At 45.1% G+C, this 15,933-nt stretch overlaps 1 protein-coding gene across 1 annotated transcript; it reads left to right on the forward strand.

The window, feature by feature from the left end:
- The first annotated feature begins 435 nt into the window (after positions 1–435).
- On the forward strand, positions 436–7,247 carry GPHB5 (glycoprotein hormone subunit beta 5). The gene is made up of 3 exons (XM_074957192.1): positions 436–558; positions 2,454–2,658; positions 5,381–7,247. The coding sequence occupies exons 2-3, from the start codon at positions 2,455–2,457 to the stop codon at positions 5,567–5,569; spliced, it is 393 nt and encodes a 130-aa protein (XP_074813293.1). The 5' UTR covers positions 436–558; position 2,454; the 3' UTR covers positions 5,570–7,247.
- Positions 7,248–15,933: the final 8,686 nt, after the last annotated feature.

Consider the following 15,933-nt stretch of genomic DNA (forward strand, 5'->3'; position numbering starts at 1 on the left):
AAGTGACTAGAATGGGTCTTGTGCACAGTGTGAATTCTGGGTTTTGTGTGCATGACTGTTTGTGAATACTTCCTTTGTGGTGTTTGCCCATCTCTTGCTGACTGTGGGATAATGATTACCTGCGTGTCTGACTACAATCCTAATTGCAAGGAGTTGAGATTTCACTGGGGCAAAGAAGATCCATCTTGCCCCAGTGCATGCTCATTATTCCACTAGAATTATGTCACTCAGTAAGATACCCCTTTTGTTTCAGTGGGTGATGTTATGAAACAATACCCTTTAAGTTAATCAGTATTGGAAAGCTGAGGCTTGCTTTACAGTCACTGTCTTTGATGTCTTCGGTAGTTCATGTAAGGATCTGCCTCTATTTTGCTTTGATTGACAAGCCCTTTTCTATAAATTTGAGCAATTAAGCAGCCCAGTAGCAGCTGCTAAGGAGATCTGCTAAGAGCAACCTGACACAGACTGCTGTGCAGGTCTCCTGCCATTCACTTTGACATTCTGAAACACGATCTGCAATTTAAAACTGCATAGGCAGATTTGTATCGGACAAGTTAGGTAAGTGTACTTCTGTGTTTGCTGTATGTCACTGCTCCAGCTCAGGATTAAACCAGGTCTTGCTAAAGCGACAGAGAATAAATGTTCAATTTGTACTGAATTCTATCATCAAATATTACTATTTAAACAAGGAATTTTAGGATTTCTCTACAGGAGTAATGCAAGATTAGCTCATACATACATGTATTTAATTCACTATGTGCATATAATGCGTGTATGTATGCGTTTTATATGTCTTTCCAAAGTTTAACCTCAGTGCATTAAGTTTTCCACACTGAAAACTTCATATTTGTACGTGTATATACACACACTGACTGTATATAGTATACACACATATGAATATGAAGTTTTCAGTGTGGAAAACTTCATATTCGTATGTGTGTATACTATATACAGTCAGTGTGTGTATATACACGTACAAATATGAAGTTTTCAGTGTGGAAAACTTAATGCACTGAGGTTAAACTTTGGAAGGACATACCAAACCGAGCAGTTAGGTCAATGGGACTTTAGATAGTCAAGCTTCTACTTAATCTGCCAGATCCTCCACTGGTGTAAACTGATGTACCTCCATTGACTTCAATTGACACTGAGTTGTACCAGCTGAGGATTTGTCTCAGTGGATGCAATGCTGTTTTCTGTACAGTTTGCTCTGCCCCCAAGGTGAAATTTCAGTACCTGGGGTTTTTACATGGAAAACTTTATATGAAATAAAAGCTTGAGAGGTACAGAAGGAGTATATTGGTGTAGGGCTTGATTCACTCATTTGGTGCAGTTTCCATCTCCCTTCTCTGGGAGGACAAGCCGCACTGGGAAGGGGGTGGGGGGATACTTTCCCAATGGGTTTTGCTGGGGGGAAGCAGGTTTCATAGAAATTTGGTTAGTGGAAGTTGCCTACAAGATGTGCTGAATCAAGGCATTTCTCAGATACCTTGGCCTTGCCCTTCCTTGTCTAGCAACCATCACTTTCTGGGTTGCTTTGGCAGGTTAGCTGCCCTGACCGGCTCTGTCTCCTGGCAAATTGTGTGGATGGCAGGTGGCACGTGCTGCTGCAGCCCCCAGGGAGTGAATTAAGCATTTACATTCTGGAGAACAAATGTGTGTGCAAAATATTCAGGGTATTCTTCGCAACAGGCATACTGCGGTAGTGCCCTCCTTCACGCCAGGAGCAGGGTTTACAGTCCGAAGACAAATGAAACATAGGAACGGGGGGTGGGGAAAGAAGACAACTGTTATAGACAAAGGTGTGTGTACAATTGCTCCCTGGCTAATTATAAATATTTAGAGTAAGTCCCATCTGTCCCTGATGCCATTATGAATTGGCTGTTATTTTTTAACAAGCATTGCAGCAGAGGTGAGCCTCAAGGAGGGGATCCTGGCTGTTCGGCTCAGTCTGCTTCCTTGTTCCTGGCAGGGCTGTTCAGTGAGCCTGTGACACCGGGTTCCCTCCCTCCTCCCTGCCTCTCTCTCTCCACTCCACCCTATTCCCAGTGAAGCTGGAGCACTGCCTCGTCTGCTGCTCTGCAAAATTCGCTATGCTCAGGGGTGGGGAAACCAGTGGCTCACCTGGCTTGACAAACCCTACAGCTAAAGCTTATGAGTTTAATCACAGAACTTATAGCAAACCCAGCTACTGTCCTGCATTACCTAGCAGCACTGCCTGAGTTGTACAGAGGGAGGAATAAGGGGATGTGCCATCTTCTCACTCCTCCTCACTACTGGATGCATAAAGGCAAAGGGTGACTAAGAGGGGATGGTGCCATCTCCTCCCCTTCACTCCCCTACTCTCAGCACTGCAGACACAGTACACACGCCCCGGACTAAGTGTGCTAGCTCCTCGGGGCTGAGCATGTCTCACAGCCTGCTATGTGTCTCCTTTCCGCCTTGGGGTGCAGCATGAAGCTCCGTCACGTGGTCCTGGGCTCCCTACCTCTCCTGATACTGGCTGGCTGTGTCAGCGCACTCAAAGCCTCCAGCATCAACCTGCGCACGTTCATTGGCTGCGCTGTGCGTGAGTTCACCTTCCTGGCTAGGAAACCTGGCTGCAAGGGGATGCGCATCACCACAGACGCCTGCTGGGGGCGCTGCGAGACTTGGGAGGTGAGCAATACCTTGGGGGGGTGGAGGTGGCCTAAGGAGCTAGCTTTAAACCAGTGGTTCCCAACCTATTTACCATTGTGGGCCGCACGTGCAGCTCTCTGTGTGTTATGTGGGTCGCATCCATACAGTATATATACTACCTGTGTGGCCCTGGGGATGTCACATGGGCCACAGCTCTGCGCTGATTGGGCCACAAGCGGGCTGCAAGTTGAGAACCACTGTTCTAAACAGCACCAGTTTTGGTGTCGCTTTCTTTTTTTCAAATGGAGATCGGCAAATGGTGCAGGAAGCAGCTTATAATTATTCCCCTAGCACCAGGGAGGATGGTCTTGTGGTGAAGCCCCTGGACTAGGACTCAGGAGATCCGCATTCGACTCCTGGCTCTGCCACGGACTTCCTGTGTGGCCGTGGGCTAGCTGCTTAATCTAGCTCTGCCTTGGTTCCCTGACTATAAAACGAGGATATTTCCTTTCTCTCCGCAGATAAATCACACTTAGATTGTCTGTTCTTTGGGGCAGGGACTGTCTTTACTATGTGTTTGTACAGCACCTACCACGATGGGACCCTGGTCTCAACTGGGGCCCTGATGCACTATTATAATACAAACAAATAACCACAATGACAAGACTGTGCTTGGAAGTCAACAAGCCAGCATGAAGGCAAGGCCCCTGGTCTGGTGAATGACGGTCAAAATACATGTGCCAGTGACTGACAAATTTGCCTTGAGTTATTCATTTGAACCATTGTTCAAGAGAAACACCTGCATCAAGTGGTAATATTTATAAAGTGCTTACGTAATACTCTCATTATGCAATTTGAAAGCCTCTTACGGCTTAAACACTTAGGGAAAAGAGCCCTGTATGACTTTACCGAAAGAAAATTCCTTTGAGATTAAAATGGGGCCCTTGATTCATGGGTAATATATTTTGTTCCAAACAGCAAATCCCAAAGAGAATGTCTTTCTAATTTGGTCCCATTTAAATTGCAGCCCAGGATGAAAATGAGGTAGTTCTGTTCTGGATGGAGGTGTGGGGGTGAGTGGGTGAGAGAGCAAGTCTACACACATTAGAGATCAAACTCATGACTCATTTTAGCTTGCTGTAATGTAAACATTTAATGGGCTGGATCTGTATGTCTTTATTCAGGGGAAATCCCATTAATGTCCGTGGAGTTTTGCTGAGTAAAGCCGAGGGACTCATTCTGCTGATAACTGACGGGGAGAAGTTTTTGAGTTTTGGTTCAGACTTTCCTACTCCTTCTTTTATTGTCTGGGGGCGAGGAGGCTGGGCCTCTGTTTGCTATCCTTCCCCTGTGGAATAAACTGGGGAGGTGGAGGGGTTTCCACCTCCATAACCTAAGGAGCCTTTGAGAGACACATGCATCTTGCCATCTTGCTCCACCAGCTCCCACTGCTCCTTGGAGAGCGCAGATGTTGAAGAGGCCTTTATTCGACTGGAGCAGAGTTAAGCTAAATTCATTAAGTTTTTGGCCCTCCTGTTCCTAAAGAGTTCCAGGATGGGGGACTTAATAATGTGAAGGACTTCTGAAGCACATGGTGTCTGTGATCAGTCTGGGACTCTCTCGCATAAGGAGCACGGCAAGCCCTTTCCACATCACAGAGGGGAAACCAAACACAAACTAAACTATCCCTATGCTGTACTCGGTTGTGCTGCTTCCCCCTGCAGGTTGGAGCGGGCAGGAGAATCCAGAGGAGTCCAGTTGGCTCCTTCGTATCCCTCTGCTCTCCATCCTGTCCCACCCATTCTTTCAAACTTCTCATGAGGAGAAAAGAGGGATCATGCTGCAGAGGCATAACTTCCCATCCCCATCTGCGGGCACAGGCTGCCCTCCCTTTGCAAGCTGCAGCTGAGCCGAGGGCAGGGAGCTCTAGTCAGACCATGGCAGCCCATCCCAGCACTAGAACTGATCAGAAAATGGGGAGGTTTTTTTTTTTTTTTTGACAGTTTAGACTTTTCAGTGAAAGTCAAAACCACAATTATTTTGGCCAAAAACTGAAAAATAAATCTCATGGGTGTTGTACTACAGGTGTCTCATGCTCTGGTCTCCCTTGTGGGCTGGGACAGACTACACCTCCCATGATGCACTGTGGTTCCCCCTCTTGCTGAGCCTCAGTAATGCATCATGGGAGCCCCATTGCCACAGTGCTTCAGGGACTAGATCGGCTGGCTGGGGAGCCTGGCCCCTAGAGGAGACTGCAGCATCCAAACTACAACTCCTCCCACGCAGCGTTGTGGTGGCATTTATGAATATTTTTTTGTTTTTAGGTGTTTGGGTTTTTTGATGAAAAGTCAAAATTTTCACAGAAAGCAGTGTCACTTTTTGTGCAATGTTTCGTTTAGTTGAAACCCCAATTTTCTGTAAAAATACATAAATAAATAAATCCGTTTTGAGAGAAAAGGTTTTGACCAGCCCTAGCCAGCACCTTCCATTTCAAAAGAATTCTCAGGGAAATGGTCATAAAACCGAAAGGGAAATAGTGTAGGGGGACCCATACAGCACTCAGCCTAAGAATTATTTCTAGCCAGTCTTTATGGGCCTGGGCCTGCAAACCAATTGTCCCTCCTTTTGTGATTAATCCCAGGGAGATAGCTGGGACTGTGGGGGTTGCAGGATCTAGCCCCAGTGCTATTCGTGCCTGCTCAAAGCTGTCCTGAGTTCCTCTTGCCTTTGTCTGATGTCAGCATTTCCCCCCACCTAACAGAAGCCTGTGCTGGATCCCCCGTACATCGACGCGCACCATCGAGTCTGCACCTACAACGAGACTAAGCTGGTTACGGTGAAGCTGCCGAATTGTGCTGCTGCTGTGGATCCTTCCTACACGTACCCTATGGCCATACGGTGTGACTGCGGGGTCTGTTCCACAGCAACTACTGAATGTGAGACTATCTGAGGCCCCCACCCCCTGCTGGACAGCTGCACTCGGCATCTTGGGCCAAACTCTGTCCTGATGTCCGCCCAGTGTAGCTGCAGGAATGCGGGTGGTGTAAGTCAGCACGGAATTTAACCCTATGGCTGTAATACTTCTAATCACTGACCCTTCTGTACAGTAGAGTCATAAGCTTCTCCTAGCTGCCAGTTGTTTAAAGATCTATTTGTTGCAGTAAAGTAATAAGGAGCCTCACAGCAACATATCAGATGAAAAGTACTAATACAACTTGCTCTAGCCACAGGCAGTTCACAGTGTGAACTTGCCTTATGCATAAAGGGCACATTTAATTAGAAGTCAGACACGTTGAAATTGACAAGAAGAGCATTAAGGGCTTAGTAACAATGAATTTGTACATTTCAGGTTTATTTCTCCCAACCCTGAGCCCTGAACGCACTCAGCAGAATCCCTTCAACTCCCATTAGGCTGGTTTCTCTTCTAATTTACATGGGTGTAAACCAGGAATAACTACATCAAGGAAAATGGAATTAGAGGGCTTTGAGACCAATATCAGTGAGACCAGAATTGGGTTCTGAAACATCTGTAACATGAATGCGAAGATAATTGCATCATAATGACCCTGATGCAGCACTTGCTTAATTCCTTTGTTTAATAGGAATGGACTTTGGCATGTGCTTCAAATTGGCACGTTTACGTGTTTTGCTGAACTAGGTCCCCTGCGCATGAAATCTTATGCAAAAGCCAACCCAGGAGAAAATTCCTTTAAAAAAAAAAAAAAGAAAAAGCCCGTCAAATCAGAAAGAAAAACTAAACATTTCTTCCCATGCTGGTTCTGCTTGGAAAGAGGACAAGAACTGATTTAATGTAAATCAAAGAGGCTCTCTATGGCCTGTGAGTCTCTCTTGATGATCTCTCCCACTTTGTCAAGATGATCCGAGAGGGGCTATGTAGGATCAGGCTACAGTCCCCTGTGCAGCTTAGCTCCATGGAGACCACGTGCTATGGGCTGGCGTAATGCAACTAGGATGCTCACCATGAAAACTTTAAAATCGTGCCTCTTATGCCCAGCTCGCATTGCCACAGTATGTGTGATATTCCCTGTGCTTAGTGCAGGAGTTTCATTTAGTTACAAAGACCATAACAAGGTTTCCAAGCACTATCCACAAGTGCTTAGAGATCCACTGGCCACCACATGGGGAGAGGGGAACTGCAGCTACAAGTATACCCCAACAGTGGTCCCTCACCAGCTGCATAGATGCCCTGTGCCCTGGCTCCAGGTTGGAGAAGAGGATTTGGCATCTTCTATCCCTGAATTGTTTCACTCTACATACATGATTGGTTTGGATTGTTGTGAGAACAGGAATTTTGCCCAGTGTGAGCTGTTAGCAGGAGCACACAAGATAAAACAACTTTCCAACATAGTTGTTCTGATAGCATTTCTGAACAGATTAATGCTAAACACATGATTTACCCACCTAAACCCCGATTAGGGCTTGAAAATCAGGCAAATCAAACAGCCTTGTCTCTTAGTTAGATTTCCTTCCCGTCCCAAGAATGCATGCTCAAAACTACCGAGAAAGCTTACTTGAAGTTTCTTCTGCCCTTTGAAATATATCTTTTAATTTAAGCTGTAATTTATTAAATGCTGTAATTTTGTGTCCGTTGAATTGCAAAAGCTTCGTGCCACTTGTGTAGGAATAATGGTGGATTTGTATAGCTTTGAATAGGCAGACTGCTGCCCTGAGCAATAGTGTAGTAGCAGCTTTCTGCTGACCAGGATGTTAACTGCCTTTAACAATTCTGCAACTTTTTTCTAGTTGCAGCTCCCATCTCTGCAGTCGTGGTGGTGGTGTAAATGGCATTTCTCATGTCCTGAGCAGCTTACAAATTTCTCTGTGTCCTTAATAAATCTGAACTCATTATGAAAGCAATTTGAGACATGCTTCTGTTTCTGACTTCTTGGTTAGCTAAGCTGCAGCAAAGCAAACTCTTCTGGACACCTGCTAAAAACTTCTGTGAAGCTCAAATTCTGGTCATTTGCCCCAGACTGATGTCTTACCATGAGCCTGATTGCACTGTAGTTGGTAGTCATGGGATAAGGACTGAGGTTTGAGAGTGGTGAAGTGCTCTTCAGAGCTAACAGGGTCTTCAGACTTTTCCCAAATGTGGGAGTGGGTAACATACGACCATGTGTAGGAGGAGCTATTGTACACAGTGACTGAGTGTTCCGACCGATGATGGGGCCAGACAGATCAGGAGATGGAAGAGGGAGAGTGGGAAGAGCTGAATGATTAGAACCAAACTAACACTTATAGATGCAAAGAAGCTGAATGACAGACAGCAAAGGTTGTGGGAGGCAGGTATAAGGTGAGAGACTGAGGCCACCAATTTATTTCACACGAACTACACTGAACTCCCTTCAGTTAATTGTGGGTACTGCTAAGCCGGGGTGGGTTCATGGTGCCCTAGAGGTGGAAGATGCTATTGCTTATTTCCTATGCAATTAATGCTGGAGATCATAGAGTGGGCAGGACCATAATAGTCATTTAAGGGGCTAAACTCAGCATTGGTGTGAGCAGGCATAAATCTGGGGTTCAATTAGGAAGTCTTTACTCATGCAAGTTCCCACTGATCTAGTCCTTGAGATCTGGCCTCTTAAGTTCAGTCAAGGAAATATCCTTTTATGCCAGGGCTGAATTTGGTCTTAGGCTCACTCTCTTTTAAGAATGGTTTTGGTGGGTTACAGAGAGGATGCTAATTAAGAGTACAGTTGCAGTTGTCTAAATTCTGCAACAATCTTTAGTGCAATATTGACAATTCATAAGTGGGTCGTGGCTAGTGTTGCCATCTTGCAATGGTTTAAAGGAGGACAGACATTTTGTGACCTGTGCAATACCGGATCTGCAACAGTACTGTATCCAAATCACCTCTGAGAGAAAACAAGGATAACAAGTATATGGATAAGGGGCAAACACTTGACTTTGTGATAGTCTTCCAAATGATCCCCAATGAGCAGTGACTATCTGGCAATAACTCTCCAAAGCTTAGCTAAAAATGCATCTTTGACAGAATACCCACGGCAGCCAAAATACCCACAAAGTTCAGTGACTTTCAGTTCAGTGTGTGGAATTGACTTACCAACTCGGTCTTTATTTTCATTGAGGCACGCTGACTAGGGCTTACATGTCAGCCATGTCCCCTAAAGCCAGAGGTTCAATTTTCAAAAACGGGGTCCACTCACATCTTCATCCATCCAAGGTTGATAAACTGACTTCCCCTTTGCAGGCATTAAGCTTCTCTTTGTAAGAGTAGTGGTTCCTTGAATGAAAGTCTCTTTTCCCTAGCGCCTCACCCCCCCATACTTGTTATTCCTGGGCAAATTCTGTACCAAAAAAGTTAAAAATTCTGAGCACAATATTTTCTAATTCTGCATATTTTGTCAAAACACAATATAATCACACCATTTTAATTGTTTTTGGTGATTTCAAAATACCTGTCAGCAAGTATGTCTGTAACAAAACAGACAAAGATTTGGAAAATGTATTTTGACAAATAGATTCCTTACTAGGCACATTAATACAGAACTCTAAATAATAATTCACTTACACTACAATGCAGAACCATATTTCCTGCACCTCCCAGAAGCAGTGCAAAGGCTGGGGGGAGGGCGGAGTCAGGGGTAATGGAGGAGCTGAGGGAGAGGGAAATAATTGCTGAGAAGGAGCCTGGGTGTGAACTTTGAGCATTGTTGGGTATGGGTGGGAAAAGTATGGAACAGGTTTTTTGGGGGTCAGGAGGGACTGTTGGGGAGCTTCCCCCATGCAGACCCTGGCTGAACCCTAGCCTCTCCCATTCAGTCAGGCACATGTCCCCCTCCATCCCCACTCAGACACCCACTCCCCACCATCACCATGTGGCCCTGCACCTCCCTCCTCTGTGGCCCTGTGCCTACGCTCCCATTCAGCCCCTGCCCCAGTCTGTCGTCCTCCACTAGCCCTTAGAGCCCCTGTCTGACTTCACCCAGCACCCCACACTGTCTGTCTCCCCATAGCTCCTATCTCCTGACCTGGCCTGCTGTGAAGAAGGCTCTCTAGGCTCTCTTCCCTAGCTAGCTGGGAGCTGCTGCTGTGTTTTATCACCACAACACCCTCTGGTGGACAAAAGACAGAACTGCAGCAACTTTCCAGAAGCTTTTTTCTGTGCAAAAAAAAATTAGTGTGGCTCATTAATTATGCACACACAGTAGTGCAGAATTCCCCCAGGAGTATTTTGTGGAGCACGCTGGTTACCACCTTGCATCCGATACTATCCACTAGAGCTGGACAGAGATTTTCAAAATTAGAAATTTTGAACAAAAAGGGTAAAATTTCATGAAAATTTTATCTGACTCTTTGCTCAGCTCCACTTTCTGCTGTGGAAAAATCTAGATATAACTCTGCCTTTGAATACATAAGGTGACAGCTGGCTTTTATGAAAATTACATATCCAAGAGCAGAATTGTTCCCAAGAATGGACGTTACAGGTGCTTCTGCTTTGCAAAGTTTGGACGACAGATTGTTACTCTCCTGCTGAGAGACACCATGGGTCTAAGCATCCATGTCAGTTCAGTGATTTTTCTAATGAGGGATGTATTTATATTCTGAATGGTCATGAAAGGAAGGATTGTTTCATGATTAAGGCACTGGGCTGGGACTCAGAAGGCCTGTCCTCAAGTCCTGGCTCTGCCCCAGACTTCCTGTGTGACCCAGGGCATTGCATTTAATCTCTGTCTCCCAGGTCCTCTTCTGTAAAATGGAAATAACAAATCATCTTCCCTCCCACCCTTTGTCTTGCCTCTTTAGACTGATGTCTTTTGGGGGTGGGATTGTCTCACTGTGTGTTTGTACAGCACCTAGCACAATGGGCCGCTGATATTGGCTGGGTCTCTAGGTGTTACTGGAGTGTAAATAATAAATACCGATAGTAATAATAACATATCAGCTTTTTTTCTTTGTAGACATTCACTATAAATGCTCATTGGTTTCTGAACTCACTTGTATTGCTGTCATGATTTCCTCCAGCACATCTGACCACACAAGAGAAGCTCTACTATTATGTTCTACTCACTTTTCAAACCTCCTTTGCTAGTGGTGCCTAGAGGAGGCTGCGGGAGGCCCAGTACAAGCAACTGCCGGCTTTCTGGCTGGAGAATGGGTGCATTCTCCTTGGACTTCCTTATCCTGGATACAGCCTACCCCTTGTACCTGTGATGTCTGACATCAGGCTCATGAGACTTCGCCAAGGAAGGTTACATTAAACAAATCCAGGGCCATATTCTCAGCTACTGTGAATCAGCCTACCTCCATTGACTTCAGTGAGGCTATCCCAATTTATACCAGCTGAGTATCTGGCACAACATTTGAGGAGCAGATCTTGTTGCCCTTCCTTTTCTCTCCAGTGTTAAGTTTGCCTAGGCTGCTGCTTAAGGTCACCCAGGTTCTCAAGGTGGGGAAGCCTGGCAGGTTTCAAAAATGTCTCTCAAACAAATAGGTTCTACCTGACTTTAGTGGCTGGATGCAGGACTTACTGTGTGAGGTTCTCTGGCCTATGATGTGCAGGAGGTCAGACTAGATGATCACAATGATCCCTCCTAGCCTTGAAAGCTATGAAAGGGAAAGGTTTGACAATAAAGGCTGCGTCTTTAAGAAGTTCTCATAACTCTACTTTGAAGCCCCAGAATGAGGGTAATCAGATTCCTGTTTCCATCCAGCACATACGGGCTGCCTTATCTGCTGTACTTTCTTTGGCCCCTGAAACATTCCACTTCCTTCCCCCTCCCGCTCCTTGTTTAGAAGGAAGGTTATATAACTAATAATCTTTCTTGTCATCAATAAGCTTTTGTTGGAGGGTTTTTATTACCCACTAGTTAGAGTTGTCAGTGAGTTGCAGAAAACTGACACTTGTGTCAGAGTTATTAATAGCTGCTGTAGCTTGAGCGCTCAAGCTATCTGTTAGACAGCTTCAAGCTGGCTTCTTTCCAAAACGCCATTAATATTCACAGCCACACACACAAAAGCCTGTATGATATTGTAATGTTCAGGTGGAGACCTGAGCCAATAAGGCCAAGTGATAATCTGGCCTTCACTAAACTCCTGCTTTAAAAAAGTGCTATCGTCAGCTAGAGAGATGGAGCCGCTAACATGCGATTTTCTGGGGTGTGCTACTTAATTGTAACAATCCCAATGCTGTTTGAATACATGACATCAAAGACACCACTTAAAACAACAGGCTATGCATAGCTGATGAAAGCCAACTGGGGGAGGGAGGGAGAAAATCCAGGGGGGGTGGGGGTGTCTGGTTCATGGAGATCATGTCTAATTAAACATCTTAGAGATGACAAGCTGCCAACATACCTTCAACATGCACTCAAGAAACCAGCTCTCAGCATTAACAATCTTGCCAAATACCACTTGGTCTCCAACCTTCCATTCTTGGTGAAAGTTGAGAAGAAGATAGCAGGCCAATTCCAGCATCGGCTGATCACATCCAGTCTTTAGCTAGTTACCTACGCTGCAGAAGTGGGGCTGGTATGGAGATAGTGCTGGGTGAGTGAGTGTAAAGGAGCACTCACCATTGTGGCACCTCCTGCTAGTTGTTGGGAATTAGCTCTTTTCCAGCCTGGAGCACCCTGTGCAGGCCAGTGATCCACACAGCTCTGGCCCCCCATGTCCCTCAGACCCTGGTGCCCCTTTCTCTGGGGTTGTGCCCCCTGGCAGTACCCCCACACTCTGCCTCTAGGTCTCCCCTTCCTGGGGAACCCCCAACCCACTATCCCCACCTTGCCTCAGTCTGGGTGACTGCCAGTCATCCCCAAGCCCCCACTCCCTGGGGCAGACCGCAGTGTAAAGGCCACTCATCATAGGCAAGGGGGTTTGGACCTGCTGCCTTCCTCTGTCTCCCAGTACCTCTATGGGCCTTGGACCAGGCCCTGCAGCCTGGGGAGTTGCCAGCCTGCTCCTTCTCCAGCATGGCACCACCCTCAGTACCCTGTCAGCCAGGCCCTGCTCTCTCCTAGTCTGGAGAAAGACTCCTTGGGCCTCTGGCTCACAGCCTTTTTATACAGGCCAGCTGGGGCCTGATTGGGGCGTGGCCCAGCTGCAGCTCCTTCCTCAATCAGCCATCCCCAGCCACAGCCCTCCCCAGGGCAGCTTTTAACCCCTTCTATTTTAGGAGCAGGGTAGCCACCCCGCTCCAGTGAGGTATGATCTCAGGGTTACCAGATACCCCATGCTGATCTCATTAGATCTGTCTATAGCCTTCAGAACTGCTGTCCAGCACCCCGTGGAATCTCTTCCAAAGGACTGTCTGAAACCATCATAGTGAGTTTATCCCCATTCTCCCCAGTCAGGGTTAAGAACATATGAATGGCCCACACCGGACCAGAGCAATGGTCCGGCTAGCCCAGTATTCTGTCTTCTGACAGTGGCCAGTGCCAGATGCTTCAGAGGGAAAGAACAGAACCGGGTAATTATCAAGTGATCCATCCCATGTCATCAAGTCCAGCTCCTGGTTGAGTTCGGAAACAGTTATTCTTCCCTGAGCATTCCCACCTGTAGAGTCAAATAAATCTCTGTATTGTCCCCTCTTGTTCAAAATGTGTGAGGCTGAGAGTGTGGGTTGCAGTGCCTTCTGGATGTAGCACTAGGTGTTTTTGTAGTTCTTTTTGCTGTCACATCTGTTTACTGGAAATGTCCTGCCAGCTAGAGGTGATTAAAGTCTGTTTCAGTTTGGGTAAATAAATATAGAGGCATTGGACAGTTACAGAGTCCCTCTCCAAATAATACCATCAAAAGACATGTTTATTTTAATGGAATAAATGTATTACTATGTACAATACAAGATATTAATGAGTTGTTATAATATACAATAATTACATGTTTAAAAGAGGGTAAGCCAAAGCATACAGGATTCTGGGTTTTAAATAGAAAATGAACACTGTTAACAAACTTTTGAATAAGCAAAACATAACTGCTGAAAAAATGTATTTGCTTGGTTTCAAGTTATTTCTTTAATTTGAATTTTGAAACTGAGTCCACATCCAGAAAGGATATGACACCTTCATGTCAAATATAACTGTCCACCACTAAGCCTCTGTTTTAACCAGAGCCTGAACCCATTTGTATTGTGCATGGAATGCTTTTAGGAAGAACTGTTAGCAGACACAGAAATTCAGTTGCTTGTATGAAGAAAAGCAAATGCCTCAGTTCTTAACCTGCTGTCTTCTCAGAAATTGGCTTATAATAAGATAGAGGAAATGCTGGATTCTGCTTCGTAAGCCGATGAGTATGGTTTCTTCATGTTTTCTTCCCTACCGGTTTCAGACAAACCTGGTGGGACTATGGAGCTAGTGCTGAGAGCTGGCATCACAGTCCTACTGTGAATATAGTCAGTCACGCTAAAAACAAACCATTTCTACAGTCTTACCGGTCAATATTTCTACCTGTTTCTCATTAGATTGTCTGTTACATTTTGAGACATGAAGATTGCAGGTCAGTGACAATAGCTGTGAATCACAATGCAAACAACCTTGAATCAAAGTGAAAGTGAATCAATGAGGAGGTTACAAGAAGCCAAAGCTGCGACCTGGCCAACCAAGTACAAAAGTAAAGGTGGAAGCCTGCATAATAATACACCATAGGCTGATGTGAAACAAATGTGATGCCAGCCAGTCCAGTTTCAGCTTCTGAAAAATATGCCACTTGAAAAATATTGTTACAATGATGACTTTTGCCATGGTCCTCAACAGGGATTCGATCCCAAAGCTCAAAGCATTGCCTCAACTGCTTGAACTAAAGAACTAAGGCCCAGATCCTGAAAAGAAGGAGTCTAACTCCCATTGAAATCACCAGAAGTAGCTGCCTAAATACCTTTAGGGATCTGGGTCTAAGTCCCGTGGGGCATGTCTACACTGCAATTAGACACCCACAGCTTGCTCATGCCAGCTGACTCGGGCTCACAGGGCTCAGGCTGAGGGTCTGTTTAACTGAAGTGTAGACTTCTGGGCTTGGGCTGCAGCCTGAGATCTGGGACCCTCCCACCTCACAGGGTCCTAGAGCCCAGGCACCAGCTCGAGGCAGGAGGTCTACACTGCAATTAAGCAGTCCCTTAGCCCAATCACGAGTCAGCTGGCATGGGCCAGCTACAGGTGTCTAATTGCAGTTTAGACATACTCTTAGGTAATCCTTTGGAGACCAGGTGCAGAGGGTGACATGTAACACACACTGAACAGTGGGTTACATTAAGTTATGGATAATCATGCTTCACATGCCTGACAATTTCATCAGTGAAGACTCTATGGGTCCAGTCCTGCAGACGTAACCCAGATAAAACAATCAAACCAACAGCCCATCAAATTTCAGTGAGATCTTTCACTGGGCAAGAACTGTTGCCTTGGGTCTTAGCTGACTGCTAAGGCAAAGGCTGGTGCTCAGTTTCCTTCCACTCTTCTGTTCATGCAGCACTGAGAATAACAGAGGAAACTACATGCAGTAAGTAAGAAAGTAAGCCTTGCTTTAAAAACAAAACAAAAGAGATGTCCTCGCTGCCCAGAGGACAGGGGTCAAGATTACAACTAGTCAAAAAACGTTCACTGAATTTTTTTTTTGCTGAAAAACAATTATTTGGCTTTTTGACTGGATCTTTTTGTACAATTTTCCTTTTGGTCAAAATTTTCTGGGTTCTGATGAAAAACCAGAAACCAAAAGGTTTTCCTTAAAATAATTTCTATTTATGGATTTAAAAAAAAATCAGTTTTTGGTTTATGAAAACCAAAATCTTTTACCAAAAACTGATTTTTTAAACCAAAATGGTTTTAGAAAGCTGAAAATTGTTTGCAAGATTTTTATTTAAAAATGAAAAATAATTGTCATGTTAAAAGCAACTCTAGTAAAGATGCACATCTACTTAAGAAATTGCTTTTAAATTCTGGACATGCACGTAGGTCAAGAACAGCTTGCTGGGTACATAATATAAAACTGACTAACTTAAAATAGTTGCAGCTATGATGGGGGAAATCAGGGTACATCTATACAGTAAATAATCTTCTGCAGAGTGTCTCTAAATGTTATATGGTCAGCTGTATAAAAATACCTCATTACAAGGTCACTGGAGTATCCTTGGCTCAAATTCAGCCCTAGTGTGACTAGAACTGAGGATGGAATTGGCTCAACCTGTCTATCTGCTCAAAGATTTGACAGCCTTAATAAAGAAGACAGAAAATAGGGGAAATTTGAAGAGATGTTTTCAAATGCACTCAGCATTGGCCTAATTCAGCTTCTATTGAAGTTTTCCCTTGAGGTTACTAGGAGCAGAGTTAGGCCAGTAAGTAA

The sequence above is a fragment of the Natator depressus genome, chromosome 6 (assembly GCF_965152275.1).
Source record: "Natator depressus isolate rNatDep1 chromosome 6, rNatDep2.hap1, whole genome shotgun sequence".
Lineage (NCBI taxonomy): Eukaryota > Metazoa > Chordata > Testudines > Cheloniidae > Natator > Natator depressus.